Source organism: Acipenser ruthenus, chromosome 4, assembly GCF_902713425.1.
Source record: "Acipenser ruthenus chromosome 4, fAciRut3.2 maternal haplotype, whole genome shotgun sequence".
NCBI lineage: Eukaryota > Metazoa > Chordata > Actinopteri > Acipenseriformes > Acipenseridae > Acipenser > Acipenser ruthenus.
The window spans coordinates 64,047,785-64,063,204 of NC_081192.1; the positions used below are offsets into that span (position 1 = coordinate 64,047,785).

At 36.7% G+C, this 15,420-nt stretch overlaps 1 protein-coding gene across 4 annotated transcripts in view; it reads right to left on the reverse strand.

The window, feature by feature from the left end:
• LOC117400404 (E3 ubiquitin-protein ligase HECW1-like) overlaps positions 1–15,420 on the reverse strand; it is a 201,712-nt gene that overhangs the window by 33,040 nt on the left and 153,252 nt on the right. For all 4 annotated transcript variants that reach the window (XM_034000313.3, XM_034000309.3, XM_034000312.3 and 1 more), the window contains 4 exons: positions 8,376–8,494; positions 8,042–8,163; positions 6,649–6,834; positions 2,929–3,063 (listed from right to left, as the gene is read on the reverse strand). In XM_034000313.3, the coding sequence (XP_033856204.3) occupies positions 2,929–3,063; positions 6,649–6,834; positions 8,042–8,163; positions 8,376–8,494 (562 nt within the window). The remainder of the gene's footprint in view (positions 1–2,928; positions 3,064–6,648; positions 6,835–8,041; positions 8,164–8,375; positions 8,495–15,420) is intronic.

A 15,420-nucleotide genomic window follows, 5' to 3' on the forward strand; every position in this document is an offset into this window, starting at 1 on the left:
ATGTACTAAGAGGAAATATGTTAATGAAAAGAGCTGCAATATACTAATTAAAATATTAGTTGCGTCTACTTAGTGAGATCTCTAGTATACATTGTGAGAGTCGTGCGACATTGTTCAACTAAATAGCGGGAGTTGAGTTGGTTTGCTGCAGCAGAGGGTGCCCGAAGGATAACATCTATACGTGCAAGAATCAAAATAACATTGTTTGTGTTAAATGTAAACGTCATCTGTACAATGCATTCTCTTCCGTCTTCATTTTACCTATTGTAATACTGTTATATATATAAAAAATGAAAGTCAGTTTAATCCCATCAGATTCTATAGTGGGGCCCCCATCTTCACCCCCAAAAAGCTTTTGACAATCATACAGTAGCCCCTCGCTAAACCGGACATGTTTGTCCGATTATAAGGAGGTGTCGGGTTTAAAAACAATAGATTAAAATCGCACACACATACATTTACAGTTCTCTATGTATTTTAAATATAAACCATTGCGCTGAAATAACACTAATGTGTTTTGGGTAGGCTACATATTACATTATGTACAAATATAAATCTGTACAGTAGGCCTATACAGGATACAGTACATTAGTAAAATCAAATGAATACCTAGCGCACTTTCTTTTTACTTTAGCCTGTAGGCTACCGGTATGGTAACACAAAATAAATCATGCTGCTATAAAAGATTATTTTAAATTGAAACTAAATGATTTTAGGGTTTTTTTTAATTTTATTTTAATTATTATTATTTTTAACTTAGTACTTAGTAGCCTAGACAATAATACACAATAGATCATAGTCCTATACAGATGCTCAGATTGAGCTGGAGGGGTTAGTGGCACTTTGTTTTCAAAGCTTGTAAGTACATAGTCACTACTGAAAATGAGGTACTTGGGTGTTCGCCTCAAAAATGCATTGAGCACAACTGGCAACACATGGGAAAAAGCGGACTGAGAAATGCCAGCAACAATTATGATTGGTTAAAATGTGCTTTCAAAAGTTCTTAACAAATTGATGCAATTGTAAGTGTTACAATTGCCAGCAGCTTTCGTACATCTCATTATAATATTTGAGAACACTCATTTGCACTATCTCAACCCCCTTACAGCGAATTTATGCAGGAACGCCCATAATTACATATTCATCCAAGCTTGAAGCACAAAGAAAAACTGCTGCCACAAAGCATTCCCTAAAAAGTCGCTAACAGCATTGTGCATGTTTAGTACATTTCACCCTAGACTAACGACTCGTTTTGCAACTGGTTTGTGACTATTGCGACAGATGCAACACTTTAGTACATCTGCCCCATAGTATTACAATTTTAACCAGTTTAAGTGATACAGAAGAGGGGACAGATCACAGCTGGAAGTTGTTGTACATTTTACATTTGCTCACCTCCTTGCTGAAAAGGAATCTCTTACAGCCTATTACAATCATTTCATTATTTCAGGCTGTTTATGTTAATTTATGGCTGTATATTATGTCAGTCCAATTTCACGATTGTCAGATAAAATGTGTTCTATGGAATAATTATATATATTTTTTTCAAATGGAATTTAAATATTTGTGTTGAATAGATCTACCTCATCATTGTTTAATTATATATTTTTAACAATGTGTAAAAAGACCCTACAGCATATAAGGAAGCAAAGATTTTATTTATTTCCAGAGACCTAGGTCCCTTTTCACAAAGCATTAAGCTCCTGAGTTATTTAAAGACTATATTTTTTATATACAGTATGTATATATATATATATATATATATATATATATATATATATATATATATATATATATATATATATATATAAATTAAATATGGTTTGAACATATTTGGAACTATTGTACAAAGTTGTTGGCTTCTTCAAGAATATTTTAGAACAGATACATGACTATCAAGCTTAATGTTATTGATACATTAAACCAGCTGTGGGCAGCAGTGTGGAGTAGTGGTTAGGGCTCTGGACTCGTGGGTTCAATCCCAGGTGGAGGACACTGCTGCTGTACCCCTGAGCAAGGTACTTTACCTAGATTGCTCCAGTAAAAACCCAGCTGTATAAATGGGTAATTGTATGTAAAAAAAAATAATGTGATATCTTGTAACAATTTTAAGTCACCCTAGATAAGGGCGTCTGCTAAGAAATAAATCATAATAATAATAAACCAGAAAGACTAAAATATATATATATATATATAGTTTCAATACCAGGTTGGTTCTATGTGAATGAGATATTCTACATACATTTTATACAAATGGGTTTTCCCTCACGACGGAGGTACCCAACAACTCAAAAAAACTTGTGTTCAATCAAAGATGATAATCCTTTGCTGAGACCTAGTCTAGTATTACAAATCACATTAAACCATAATGACTAAAATAATGAGGCCCTTGCATTTGTAAGGGAGTTAACTGTTCTTAGTTCAGGTACAACAGGAAATGTTGGAAATGTACTCTTAGTAACAGTAATCATTAAGGGATTAGACTGAGCCGGAACACATCACAATGGCATCGCTCCTCCTGGAAGAAATGTTCCTATTTGTTTCCTGTCACATGAACAAGACCATGCCTGGTAGAGAAAACAAAGATTTATGTCTGTACAAGCAGTCGTTTTTTTTTTTATTTCTTTTAGCAGCAATCTACTCTGTCTGATTGTCTATTTGGACAACAGAGGGTCGGGCCAAAAGAGATCTATACAGGTATCCTCCAGTGTTATTTAAATATATTCTTTTAGAAAAGGCACTGTCTTTAAGAACAGCTGTTGGACAACATCTGCCATTATCCTGTCAAAAGGATGCAGGACCACCATGGATAGCCTGGATAGTTAGGTATATCTGTCAATGTTATTTTATGAGCTATATTGCAATTTTAAGATTGTAATTGTCATTTATTGTAAGTGGGATGAGTGTGACCGTGCGACTCATCCTTACCTCTCCAGCACTGTAACTGCGAAGTCTCTGCAGATGCTGCCTGTGTGTCAAATGATTTGGCAAGCGGCCATTTTGAAGAGGAATTCTGGGATCAATGAAGGTTGTGGCTCGACTGTTGTGGTCAACAAAAAAGGACTGAAATGAGAGAAGAGCACAATTTGAGTCATATGCAATAAAAGAGAAACACTGGCATGGTTCTCTGTCTTTCTAAAATGTATTTATCCCATTCAGCTGAACACCCCCCCCAAAGAGTGTTCCTTGTGTATGGCAGTGCTATACATATATGCTTGGTTTAAAATAATTCTTATTGTATAATTAGACTTCTAGTTTAAATGTTTGTCACTGAATGCAATTTTAGTATTATTGAGCATTTAATAGTTATGAATTATGTAGCATAACTCAGATCATATAGTTATCTGAATGATTGTCCATTTTCATTTAAATGAACTTGGATAACACCAATTTCCTCTGAATACAAATTGGAACAAGGTGCTTTTCTTTTTATTTTAAAATGCAGTACTTAATTCCATGGTATTTCTGTGTTTTATGTACAATATACATTTAATTTTCTGTTCAGTGGATACTGTATCTGCAGTGATATCATTGTACATGCCAGCATGACTGTTTGTAATACACTCCTGATAAGAATAAGCATAATAAGAATTCCTGATAAGACTTTTTTTCTAGTTCCTTGAAATATGTCTCTACAAGTATTGACATAATATTTCCTCAAATTGACCTGCAATGACAGGCGATAGCATATTTGAAGGGTCTTATTGTTTGAATTAATTTTTAAAATTTTTAAGCATTCAAAAGCTGATGATGATGCCGATGATGTCACAGGACATTTTTTAGAATGTAGAACATTTAGAACTGTGGTCTCCAAGGAAACAAGGAATCAAACATACTTTGTAATTAAATCAAACCTTAACCTTACTGTACCACATCCACTGAAGTTTTCTCAAGTAAAAAGTCACAGCACTTTCAACTTTTTTATTGAAACAAAAAAATGGATTCCGAGTCATCTGATTTGACCTCAAGAAGTCTACTACAGGAATATTTTACTCCAGACAAACCTGAAAATTATCAATATTCTCTAGGTATGTTTTTTTTTTATTATTGTTTTGAAACTAAAGAAAATTTGAACATTTTTTAATTATTATTTTATTAATTTATTTGAATTTAGTTACTGTGCTAACCTAATCCTGGGCTATAATAAATATATCATCGTTGAATGCTCCTGAATATTGGTAAACTTTAAAAAAATGTGTTGGCTATATGCACTGGAGAGATATTTTGCAGCAAACACATTCAGTAAATGTCCACTCAGTTTTCTTTTACTCGGAGGGAATAGTGGAAAACAATTTTATATCCAAATCTAACCATTACTGACAGTGACACATTCAGCTTGTGTACCTCCTGTTATACCCACTATATATTCACTTCTGTCGACCCCCCGAAGCCTTGCATTTGGTCATTGGGAGTTTTAAGAATGGTGGCTTTGACAAGAGCAGATAACAGTGCTTATTTTTGACACAGAAGGTTATGTGTCTAGATTTACAGTTTATAAGGAAATACACTTAAGATACACTTTGTTTTCAACCAGGATCTGAATTGGAAGGTTACAGCTCTGACTTTGCAAACTCCTTTGTGCCTGATAATTATCCAGCCGCTCTTCCACTTCAAAACCACTCCAGACGGTTCTATCCTCTCTCTACGAACACTCCTGGGCTCCACGTACGGCTATGCAGGTCTGAGGGCAACTCTGAACCCTCTAGCCACACACACTCTGAATCTAGCCAAGTCTGTCAACAGACTAGGTTCTCCTCTCCAGGATCAAACCCTGTCAACTCACCTAGGACCACTGTTCTACCTCTCCACCCCTCATACTTCCCTATACATACTTCCTGTGCTACAAGACCCTCCTCTTCAATCCCCTCCCCTCCACCTGCTACAGAGGAAATCCTGGATAGTCAAGAAGCCACTGATTCCTTTCACTCTTCTGCAAGAAATCTGACCTCAGAGAACTGGGTTACTGAGAGTCTACTTGAAGAGTTGTTGGATTCAGATGCAGAAGAAGCCACCTGTGCTCCTGGGGTCTGCCATTATCCTCCAGAGGAAGAGACAGTAGACAATTGGTCTACCAGCTTCACACATGACGAGATAGATGTCATATTTGGCATTCAACCTGCTAGTGAAATTGGATACACAAATGCCCTGGCAAGTTCCTACCTCAGTGACTCGGATGAGGATGAGCCAATACAATTCCCCCAGCACTCAACGCCATGCCATACCCCTCAATTAAGCCTTTCTCATTACTTTGATGAAGGTGGTGACAGATTTGCTTCTTCGCAGTCCCCTAGCATAGCCGCAGAGGAAGAGACCAGAGATTCCATCTCAGAGAGTCTTGTCAGCAGCGTGGAGATGGTTGTGGAAGATAAGGAATCAGATGATCTGGATGCCAGATTCATCTGGTCCCACTCCAGCAAGGAATGGATAGAGAACGAAAGCCAGTACAAGTGTGCTGGCTGCCTTAAACACTACAGGAGCCTGGCATCTCTGCAGGTACACGTGGAGCAGGGCTGGAGACAGGGGTTCAGCTGCAGGGTTTTCTACCGGAAGCTGAAGGACATGTGGGAAAACAGCATCCAAAATGAAAGCCAGAAGAGTGTCCGTGAGCAAACCCCAGAGTCCATGAACAGCTACCAGGGAAAGAAATCTAGGAAGCGCAAAGCAGCTGAAGAGGAGGAACCAGGCCCAAAGAGGAGAAGGCTGGTCTGATAAAAATGTCAGAGTGAAGAAACCAATACTTTCAAAATATTGGCACCATTTATTAATTATTTATTTAAAATACTATTTTATTTATTTAATAAAAAAAAAAATAAAAAAAAAAATTTAAATATAAAGCTTCTTGGTGGTTTCATTATTTCTATAAACCTTTACTTAAGCTTTAACATACTCAAAATAGATAAGAGGAAAATGTTTGTACTAAGTTTGAGCATTCATTCATTTAACAAAAATATATGTTGCAACATATGTGACATTGTTTGCATATGCAAAAAAGATAATGGTCTCCATGGACCCAAAAAAGGCTTGATGAACAGTGCCACCTATGGGTGAGTTGGTAGGCCTACTGCACAATTTATCTTACCATCCTTTTACACCAAACTTGACTATCATTTTGCAGTTTTCTTTTCTATTTATGTGTGTGCGTGCTTGACACCATACCTATCATACAAGAATCCTGCAACCAAATCAGTTTGTGCAATTACAAAATCATGTTTGGGAAAAGGAAATCAAAGCACACACCACTGTAACTTCTACAACCCGTTTAGGTCAACCAGAAAACAGACTGGATACATTGAATTGTTAAAATATGACCAAACTCAATAACATTCACAACCCAGAACAAAGAAAGGTTTATTTTGTTCTTGAGTTTAAAACGCAACACACCATCATTTTGAATACTTGCCCATCGTGCACAACCTTTTCCTTTATTTTTTTTTTTTATCAATGGCATGGGATAGAGATTAATTAGATTTCCCTTAGCAAATGGGAGAAACAAGCTGTCAGAAACCTATTTGCATTCTACTCTGGAAAGCTATATTTTTTTTTAAATGAGGACTGAATAATATGGTACCTGACTGCTATACCTGGGTAACAGCAATGTGTTTATCATTAGAGGAAAATAAAGCATGCGCTAGCAGCAGAGTTTTCTACCTTGCCTTGCTGGTCAGTTTTGATCTCCCAGCCCCGTGGCAGCTCCAGCTGAGTGTCAGCAAACTTGTTGAGGAATGTCACCAGGTCCCTGTTGTGCTGATAGCGCTCAAAGTTGCGAGCATCCCTGCGGATCTTCAGAATCATGTGCTTCAGGCAAGTACTGCTCGTAAACATGCGATAGGCAGTCTAGGGAGGAGTCGAACCAAAAAAACACTGAAAGTGGAAGTCTGTTTGTTAAACAAGTCTTTCAAATCAATGTCCTACCTATTATTGCATTATCACTGATCTCCCATTTCCATCTCAATATCATTGTATTTGAAATATTGGCAAGATGGTAGAAGATTGCCTATAGTATTTGCCAAATGAATATATCCCTGTGGCAGGGCAAAAGCCCTGCTGCCCTAAATAGTGTGTGTGTGGGAATGTAAGGTTAGCAGGGATTGAGGTTAAATCTATCCCTGCCAGCAATTACTGGTGTGGCCATTCCCAGTTAGGTAATTGGTGTTTACTGGGGAGTGGCCACATATATAAAAGAAGGCAGAACCCTTTTGTTTGTTTTCAAGAACTTAGTCAGTGAAGGCAAAGGCGAATGCCCAGCCTGACAGCAAAATTATTTTGTTTAACTTTTTATTTTGCGTTTTGTTTGTTTGTTTAATAAAGTGCGCAACAGCATTTTAAAAGTGCAGTTTTCTGTCTCTGGGTCTAATTCCTGCCGGTAGCCAGCCTGGGCCGTGACGCTATCCTGTCACAATCCCAAATTATAGTTAAATTCAACACAATGAAACAGGGACCACTGATGATGTAATCTTGGTTATGACTCCTTTAACCTCATATGATATGTACTGTAATATTAGAAACATGGTGATGGACATTTGACAGATGGTCGAAGATCTCCTACAGTATTATGCTGCATACAAATCTCTGCAGTCCGACTCATAATGAGGAAAGGAGAGATTATCAACACACTGTAGATACCTTGGATCTTGACCAACTACAGTTAGTGAAATGTATTAACCACATGACTATTCAGGGAGACCACATGGCTTGGAGCCAAAAACCTGTGCATCTGTTAAGGAGACTTATGGTAGGGAGAATCTGTTGACAGAGCAAACTATAATTCATCAGTAACAGACAGACAGCAACAACAACTACAAACAACAAATAATCAATGACAGACCTGCACACAATAAACTGCTCTCATGCCCCAGGACGCAGTGCATTTTATTTTTTTTTTGTTTTTTTATGGGTTGTAGTTCCTGTACAGGGAGTAACCAGAAGCCAAGCCTCCAGTCAACTGAGAGTGTGAATTTCATGTAGACTAAGGATTTCGGCAATGACACTGTGTAAGAAACAGCAACATGCATACCGTATTCACAAGCTTGATCATACTTACATAGTTTGCATGGAGCACTGTGAAGAACTCGGGGTGTGTGATAAACTTGACAGCTGGGGACTGCAGTAACAGGGTGATCTTCTGACTGTTGACAGGAGACAAGGGCCCTTCTCTTCTTGTTTCTAAAACAAAAATAAGTCATAAAAAAGGTACAAATCTTTGATGTCGACTTTGCTAAAGATGTCTCATATCATTTTGAAGCCTGGGGCATACAGCTTAATGACATACAAGTCAAGGTACTATTCTTGATAGGCATGAAGGTTCAAGAAAATGAAACATCCTGACTATCCCCAAACAGCTATCAGAAATCTTCTTTATGTTAGGGCTCGCATACCTGTGGTTTGCAGCAGGAAATCTGAATCCGTTTCACTTGTCCCTGATCTTTCGCTGCTCTGACTGCTTGCCTCATCCTCCGTTCTCTCTGTTGCAATGGTCCTCTGAATGTTCTGGTACCTATTATGAATGAAACAGATCCCCCCTTATTACAGGCTGCTAAATAAAGTTACATTTTCTGAGCAAGATAAACATAACGAGAAGACATTATCAATATCAATTTGCTTAAGTGGAAACATTTTACAGAGAATACTTTATTTCATTTAGTATATTTGTACTGAAGTATACTAAATTGCATCTGAAATTGAATCTCAGCTCCGTTCAAAGACCCTGCTCTGTCAGTTTATTACAAGTGAGATAACTATACATCCAGGAAACCCAGGTAGTTGTTGCCAGGGAGATTCTGTTGAGGTGGTCAGCCTGTTTTGCCCATGCTTCAGATGATGTGCATCCAAGCCTGCTCTATTAATAGGTATTCCTGACAACATGCTGCCACCAAGTCAGGGAAAGTTTTTGCAATTGATTTTATGGATAGTGATTTGGTCATGGTCATGCTGGTTCTGGCTTGTGGAATAAGGATTAGGTGCCAATAAATCCAGAGTTTGCATTGTGTTTATAGGGCACCATCACAATTAATATTTTTTTAAAAATTCTGATTCACAGAAGTATCTAAGGTTGCAATAGGATATCTTTAACTGTTAGTATGTTTCCAATTGGCAACCAAGACTGGTCACTTACATTTCAAGTAATTGTGTAGAGGCATGGTCTAATCCCCTGTCACAGTTAGGAGAGGTGAACACTCTAATCCTCTGTGGAATTCAGGGCAATATTGAAAACGCAAAAGACATTACATATTGAAGTCTGACCGACCACTGAGAGCTGGAGCCTCAGGAGGAACCTAACTTCCTTTCAGTGGCCTGCCTTAATGATGTCTCTATGTCAGAGATTAAAGAATTAACCACCTTTCTTTACTGAGACAGGAAAAGGATTCCACAAAAACCGTCTAATGTGCTTATCCTCCACCGGGAATTCCAGGGAGAGAAGTGGTACCAATGCAAAATCCTTTTACTTCCTCCCAAGTCCAATATCTATTTTTAAGAGGAGTCCCTGAACAATTTAGCTGAATAATTGGCTTTTGCTTTAAGGTATGTGCCCTGAAGCTGCTACTTTGTGAGCAATGTTAACAAATGCTGCCTTTCAGACACAGACAAAAGAACATTAGCTCTGTAATCCAAGTTCTGGCACACACGTTTTTTTCTTGCTACACATTACTTAATAACACTGGTTATCACTGAAACCTTCAGATTTGGGGCGTCAGATCCCCTGCCAGTATCTTTTCAGCCTGGGCAATGAGGCGGGAGTGAATACTTTGGGATAGTCAGGCAGCCTACAGAGGACAGATCATTTATTTCCTACTGTCTGTTCGAAAACCCCCATGGAAAACTCTCAGTCAGCCACTCAGTCTATTAACTTGAGTTAAGACAACAAAAGTATACTTAGTCAAACACAGTATGATACACAAAGCAGGGCCTCTAAACTAATGAGTGGCACAGAAATAGACAAACATATGCAGCAGTGTGGAGTAGTGGCTTTAGTACATCTGCCCCATATTATTACAATTTTAACCAGTTTAAGTGATACAGAAGAGGGGACAGATCACAGCTGGAAGTTGTTGTACATTTTACATTTGCTCACCTCCTTGCTGAAAAGGAATCTCTTACAACCTATTACAATCATTTCATTATTTCAGGCTGTTTATGTTAATTTATGGCTGTATATTATGTCAGTCCAATTTCACGATTGTCAGATAAAATGTGTTCTATGGAATAATTATATATATTTTTTTCAAATGGAATTTAAATATTTGTGTTGAATAGATCTACCTCATCATTGTTTAATTATATATTTTTAACAATGTGTAAAAAGACCCTACAGCATATAAGGAAGCAAAGATTTTATTTATTTCCAGAGACCTAGGTCCCTTTTCACAAAGCATTAAGCTCCTGAGTTATTTAAAGAATATATTTTTTATATACAGTATATATATATATATATATATATATATATATATATATATATATATATATATATATTAATTAAATATGGTTTGAACATATTTGGAACTATTGTACAAAGTTGTTGGCTTCTTCAAGAATATTTTAGAACAGATACATGACTATCAAGCTTAATGTTATTGATACATTAAACCAGCAGTGGGCAGCAGTGTGGAGTAGTGGTTAGGGCTCTGGACTCTTGACCGGAGAGTCGTGGGTTCAATCCCAGGTGGGGGACACTGCTGCTGTACCCTTGAGCAAGGTGCTTTACCTAGATTGCTCCAGTAAAAAAAAAAAAAACAACTGTATAAATGGGTAATTGTATGTAAAATTGGATGTAAAAAATAAATAATGTGATATCTGTATAATGTGAAATAATGTATAATGTGATATCTTGTAATAATTGTAAGTCGCCCTGGATAAGGGCGTCTGCTAAGAAATAAAATAAAAATAGTGGCAAAGATACTCAAGAATAACCAGATTGAAAATAAAAAAGGTCTCAGGTAACTTTCTGCTTTTTGCCTCTGGGTGGCAGTATAGTGCAGTATAAGGGCCACTTCTAAAAAGCATGCAGTTTGTTGTTTCTGACCTGTTACTGAGGATCACCTTACATGTCTGCACTTAATCAAGAAGGTTATGAAAGATGTTATCTCTACTGTATTATAGTTAAATATAGTTTTGCCTGAAGATTATTTTCTTTTTGTTTAGGCTGAGTTCTACAGATATGCACATACACTTAGCTTTTCATTAAGCTAACAAGGTAGCAATAACAACTCATACATTAATAATCAATATTACTGCACTGATGAGCCATAATCTAGTGATGTTATTTAAAATGGATCACTTACTAAATGTAAACTTGGTTGTTGCAAAGTCTTGTAATGTCTCAATAGAAGCAGTAATCAATATCCTACCTCTATGTGTGAAATGGAAACCACCTAATTGTTTGCAGTGCCTGACCCATTTTGCAGATCCAAGGCTTAAAATGAACAACTGTACGCATTGGAATTTCTGTTCAGCCCTCTCCAATTAGGAATACCACGATTATGATTTTCTCAACCTGAAACTGAATTAAACTGCCATTTTCATAAATGTCCAATATGAACAATACTGACAAAAGATAAAATCGAACTGAAACTGAAATGTTTGTACAATAAAAAAGGTTGGCAGTCTCAGCACTAAGTCTGTTGTGTTTTCAGGACCTCATCGAACAATTATGTGCATGTGGACGGTTTGTATTAATATCCCTTAATAATTTTAATAAGGTAACATAAATCAAAAGTTATGACAAGTCTTACCTGATTACCCTTAGTAGGAATAATCATGGCTTCATGGTGTTCAAGGCTGTTTTCTTTTTAGGTTTCTAAAACAGTTTGCTTATGAAAGGTGCTGGTGCTATTACTAGCAGACATATGCAAGCCGCAGCCTAAGGCCTGGAACAGACAGACCCGGCGCGGCACTGGACATTTTCATGGTGTGATACTGCTAGTCCGACACCTGGGCACACATGAGCGGTATGTACTACACGACTGACTTTTCTTACAATATTGTAGAAAAATGGAATGGTACAGTACAGTAGTTGTCAGTACCACACCGTAGGCTATGTACTTGAAAATAATTTACATATACTGTATGGCCAAAAGTTTTGCATCACATAATAGAATATTATGATGCAGACAAAATAAAAATTAAAAAAAAACAACTAATGAACATCATTTTTATTTAACATTATGCAATCAAATAAACTTCAAAATGATATCGCAAAAGTCTACCGGAAACTAAAATAATAGTACAGTATTTCATGTTAGATTTCGACATATTGATTGAAATCAAGCATAAGGTCTTGTTCCATAGAGTCATGGGTATTGTTATGGTAACAGCAGGGTGGGACAAATCACTTTGTATGCTGGTAGCCATTTAGCCACTAGCTTTCAAAACCTGGTGGCCAAGTGAACTTTTATGGTGGCCAACATTTTCAAACAGGGACAATATGAGAAGACATGTATATGTTACACACACGTTGCTTTTGCATGCTGTGTTTTCATGTAATGGGTGTTTTTTAGTATATTTAAATTGTGGTAGGGGAACTATAAACAATTATGAGGCGCCGTTAGGGACATAATTCAAACTGACACCTCATACTCTACACACTGAAATTGCATGCAGTACACACTGAAATCTCATACACTACATGGTGAAATCGCATACACTACATACTGAAAATTCAGACAAGGTCAGTGACGTCACATCATAAAATACTCCCGCGTCAGGCAACGGAGTTCATTTCAGTTTCACAGGTTGTCAGAATGGAGGGATTGAGGTGTACAGCGGCAGAGCTAATAGAACACATTTTAACTAGACCTGGAATCATAAATACTCTTTCAAATACTCTTTCAAATTATTAATAATCACAGTGTATCTTCTTCCAATTATTTAACATTAAGAAACAAAAATGACACAAATACAGTGCAAAACAGACATTTACTAATAGACAATGCTGACATATTTTATTTACACGTCTTTATATATATATATTGTAACGTGCACGGGGATAGGCAGCAGTAGGGCTGGTAGGTAACGTAATCTCACACAAAAGACATTGTGTTTGTGTCATTTATGTTTCTTAACGTTAAATAATTGGAAGATGATACACTGTGATTATTAATTTAGTAAACTCGCAACGCTTTAAACATGTTATTCTTATTTCAATCAATATCTTTGGTTAATAACCATTATACAATCCTTTCGAATTTGCAAACTTTTTTCTCATGTAACCTAGGTGTAGAAATAGGAAGACTTCCTATTGAGATCAGAGATTATGAGTTGCTGTCTGTTTTTGAATCTCGCCTAAAAAGCCACTTATTTAAATTGCCTTTTTTCTGCTGTTATTATATTCTTTATTTCTAATTGTGTTAGTATTTTGCAGATCACTTTGTATATGTCATGGTTGTTTTACTGTTATTTTATCTGTTTTTCCCTTATTTGTGAAACGCTTTGAGATATTTGGTTATGCAAGGCGCTATATTATTATTATTATTATTATTATTATTATTATTATTATTATTATTATTATTATTTATTTATTTATTTCATAGCAGACGCCCTTATCCAGGGCGACTTACAGTCGTAAACAAAAATACATTTCAAGAATCACAGTACAAGTAATAATACAATTAAGAGCAAGATAAAATACAATTACTTTGGTTCTAGCAAGTACAAGTATGACAAAATAGGAGATAAAATCAAGATTATTAGTAGTAGTAGTATATATTATTATTGTTTATTTCCACAGACAAGTGCCTCATTCCCTGTTATTGTGCTGAAATGAAAAGTTATTCAAAAGTAAACAGAAGCCACTGGCATTGTCAAAAGTGTAAAAGTACTATTCAACGTCAACATAACTTTAAACAACACATAGAAAAACATTGTAAAACATTTAAAAACAATATATCAACAACAACTAAATCTCTATGAACCCGCTACACCATGTTTGTTTTATTATTGTCATTGTGAATTTTGTAGTTAAGGCTATCATAATGCATATGTAGGCTATATATTATATCGGCAAGTTTTAAAACAAGAAAATATTTACCTTATATAAAGGATAATGTTTCTGGAAGTGTAAAATCAATTTTCTAAATACACATGATTATGGTAACGGGTCCCAAGCACATTATTATAAACTTAAACACTGGCATGTACTGCTGAAAGATACGTATTTGGAAAATAACATAACTGCCAATAAAGAAAATGAAAAGGAAACTGTGAAATTATAACATAACAGGGACAGCTGGAGTGGTCCGGACCACTGTGACTGAGTGGTCCGAGTGGTCCGGACCACTGTGACTGAGTGGTCCGAGTGGTCCGGACCACTGTGACGTCACAGCGCTGAGTGGTCCGGACCACGGGCCACAGAATGCTACAATCCCTTCTCCCTATGAAACAAACTGTTAATTTCTGAATTGACAGTGGTATGTACAGGGTGTGCTTCAGCCGATGCCCTTTGATCAAGTGCATTTGAAAGAGTATTTATGATTCCAGGTCTAGTTAAAATGTGTTCTATTAGCTCTGCCGCTGTACACCTCAATCCCTCCATTCTGACAACCTGTGAAACTGAAATGAACTCCGTTGCCTGACGCGGGAGTATTTTATGATGTGACGTCACTGACCTTGTTTGAATTTTCAGTATGTAGTGTATGCGATCTCACCATGTAGTGTATGCGATTTCACCATGTAGTGTATGCGATTTCAGTGTGTACCGCATGCAATTTCAATGTGTAGTGTATGAGGTGTCAGTTTGAATTATGTCCCTAACGGCGCCTCATAAACAATCGATGTGCCAGAGAACTAACTACATACAATTCCAGGGAACGTTATACATTAAATGCCAGGGATCTCTTTCTATTAAATGCCAGGTCACTATTTTCTGTGTGCCAGTGAGTGAAGTATATACATACAATGCCAGGAAACAATACACATAAAATGGCAGGAAATAGAACTATATGAATCAAATGCCAGGGAAGACAACTATATAAAAGATCCAGGGAAGTGAACACATTTCTTTATTTTCCTGGCTAAAATACTAACACTCTGTTAACTCCTCCTCATCTTCAGTTACATTCTCATTTTCATGGAGTTGGCCAAATCCAAATGCAAATAGATTTGATTGTTGCTTCAGTTTCTTTGACATTTTATTTAGGATAAGAGATATTTTTAGATTTTTAGATTTTTTTTATTTTTTATTTCCCGTGCCGTCTAAGCTGATCAACCGAGCGAATCAGAGAAACTCAATTTCCTGTAGCACTGCAGCACTCCTGCAACAGAGAATTTTTAAAAAGGTGTGCAGTTATTTTAAACCATCTTGTCTGTGCAGTAAGGCAGCACATACACCTCAATACTCCTTTCATCCCTTGTTGATGTTGGGGTGAGGGGAATCTACTTGCTTTTAAAGTTTTTTAGTTTCTTAATTTTCTTAAAGTTGGCAATAGCCGT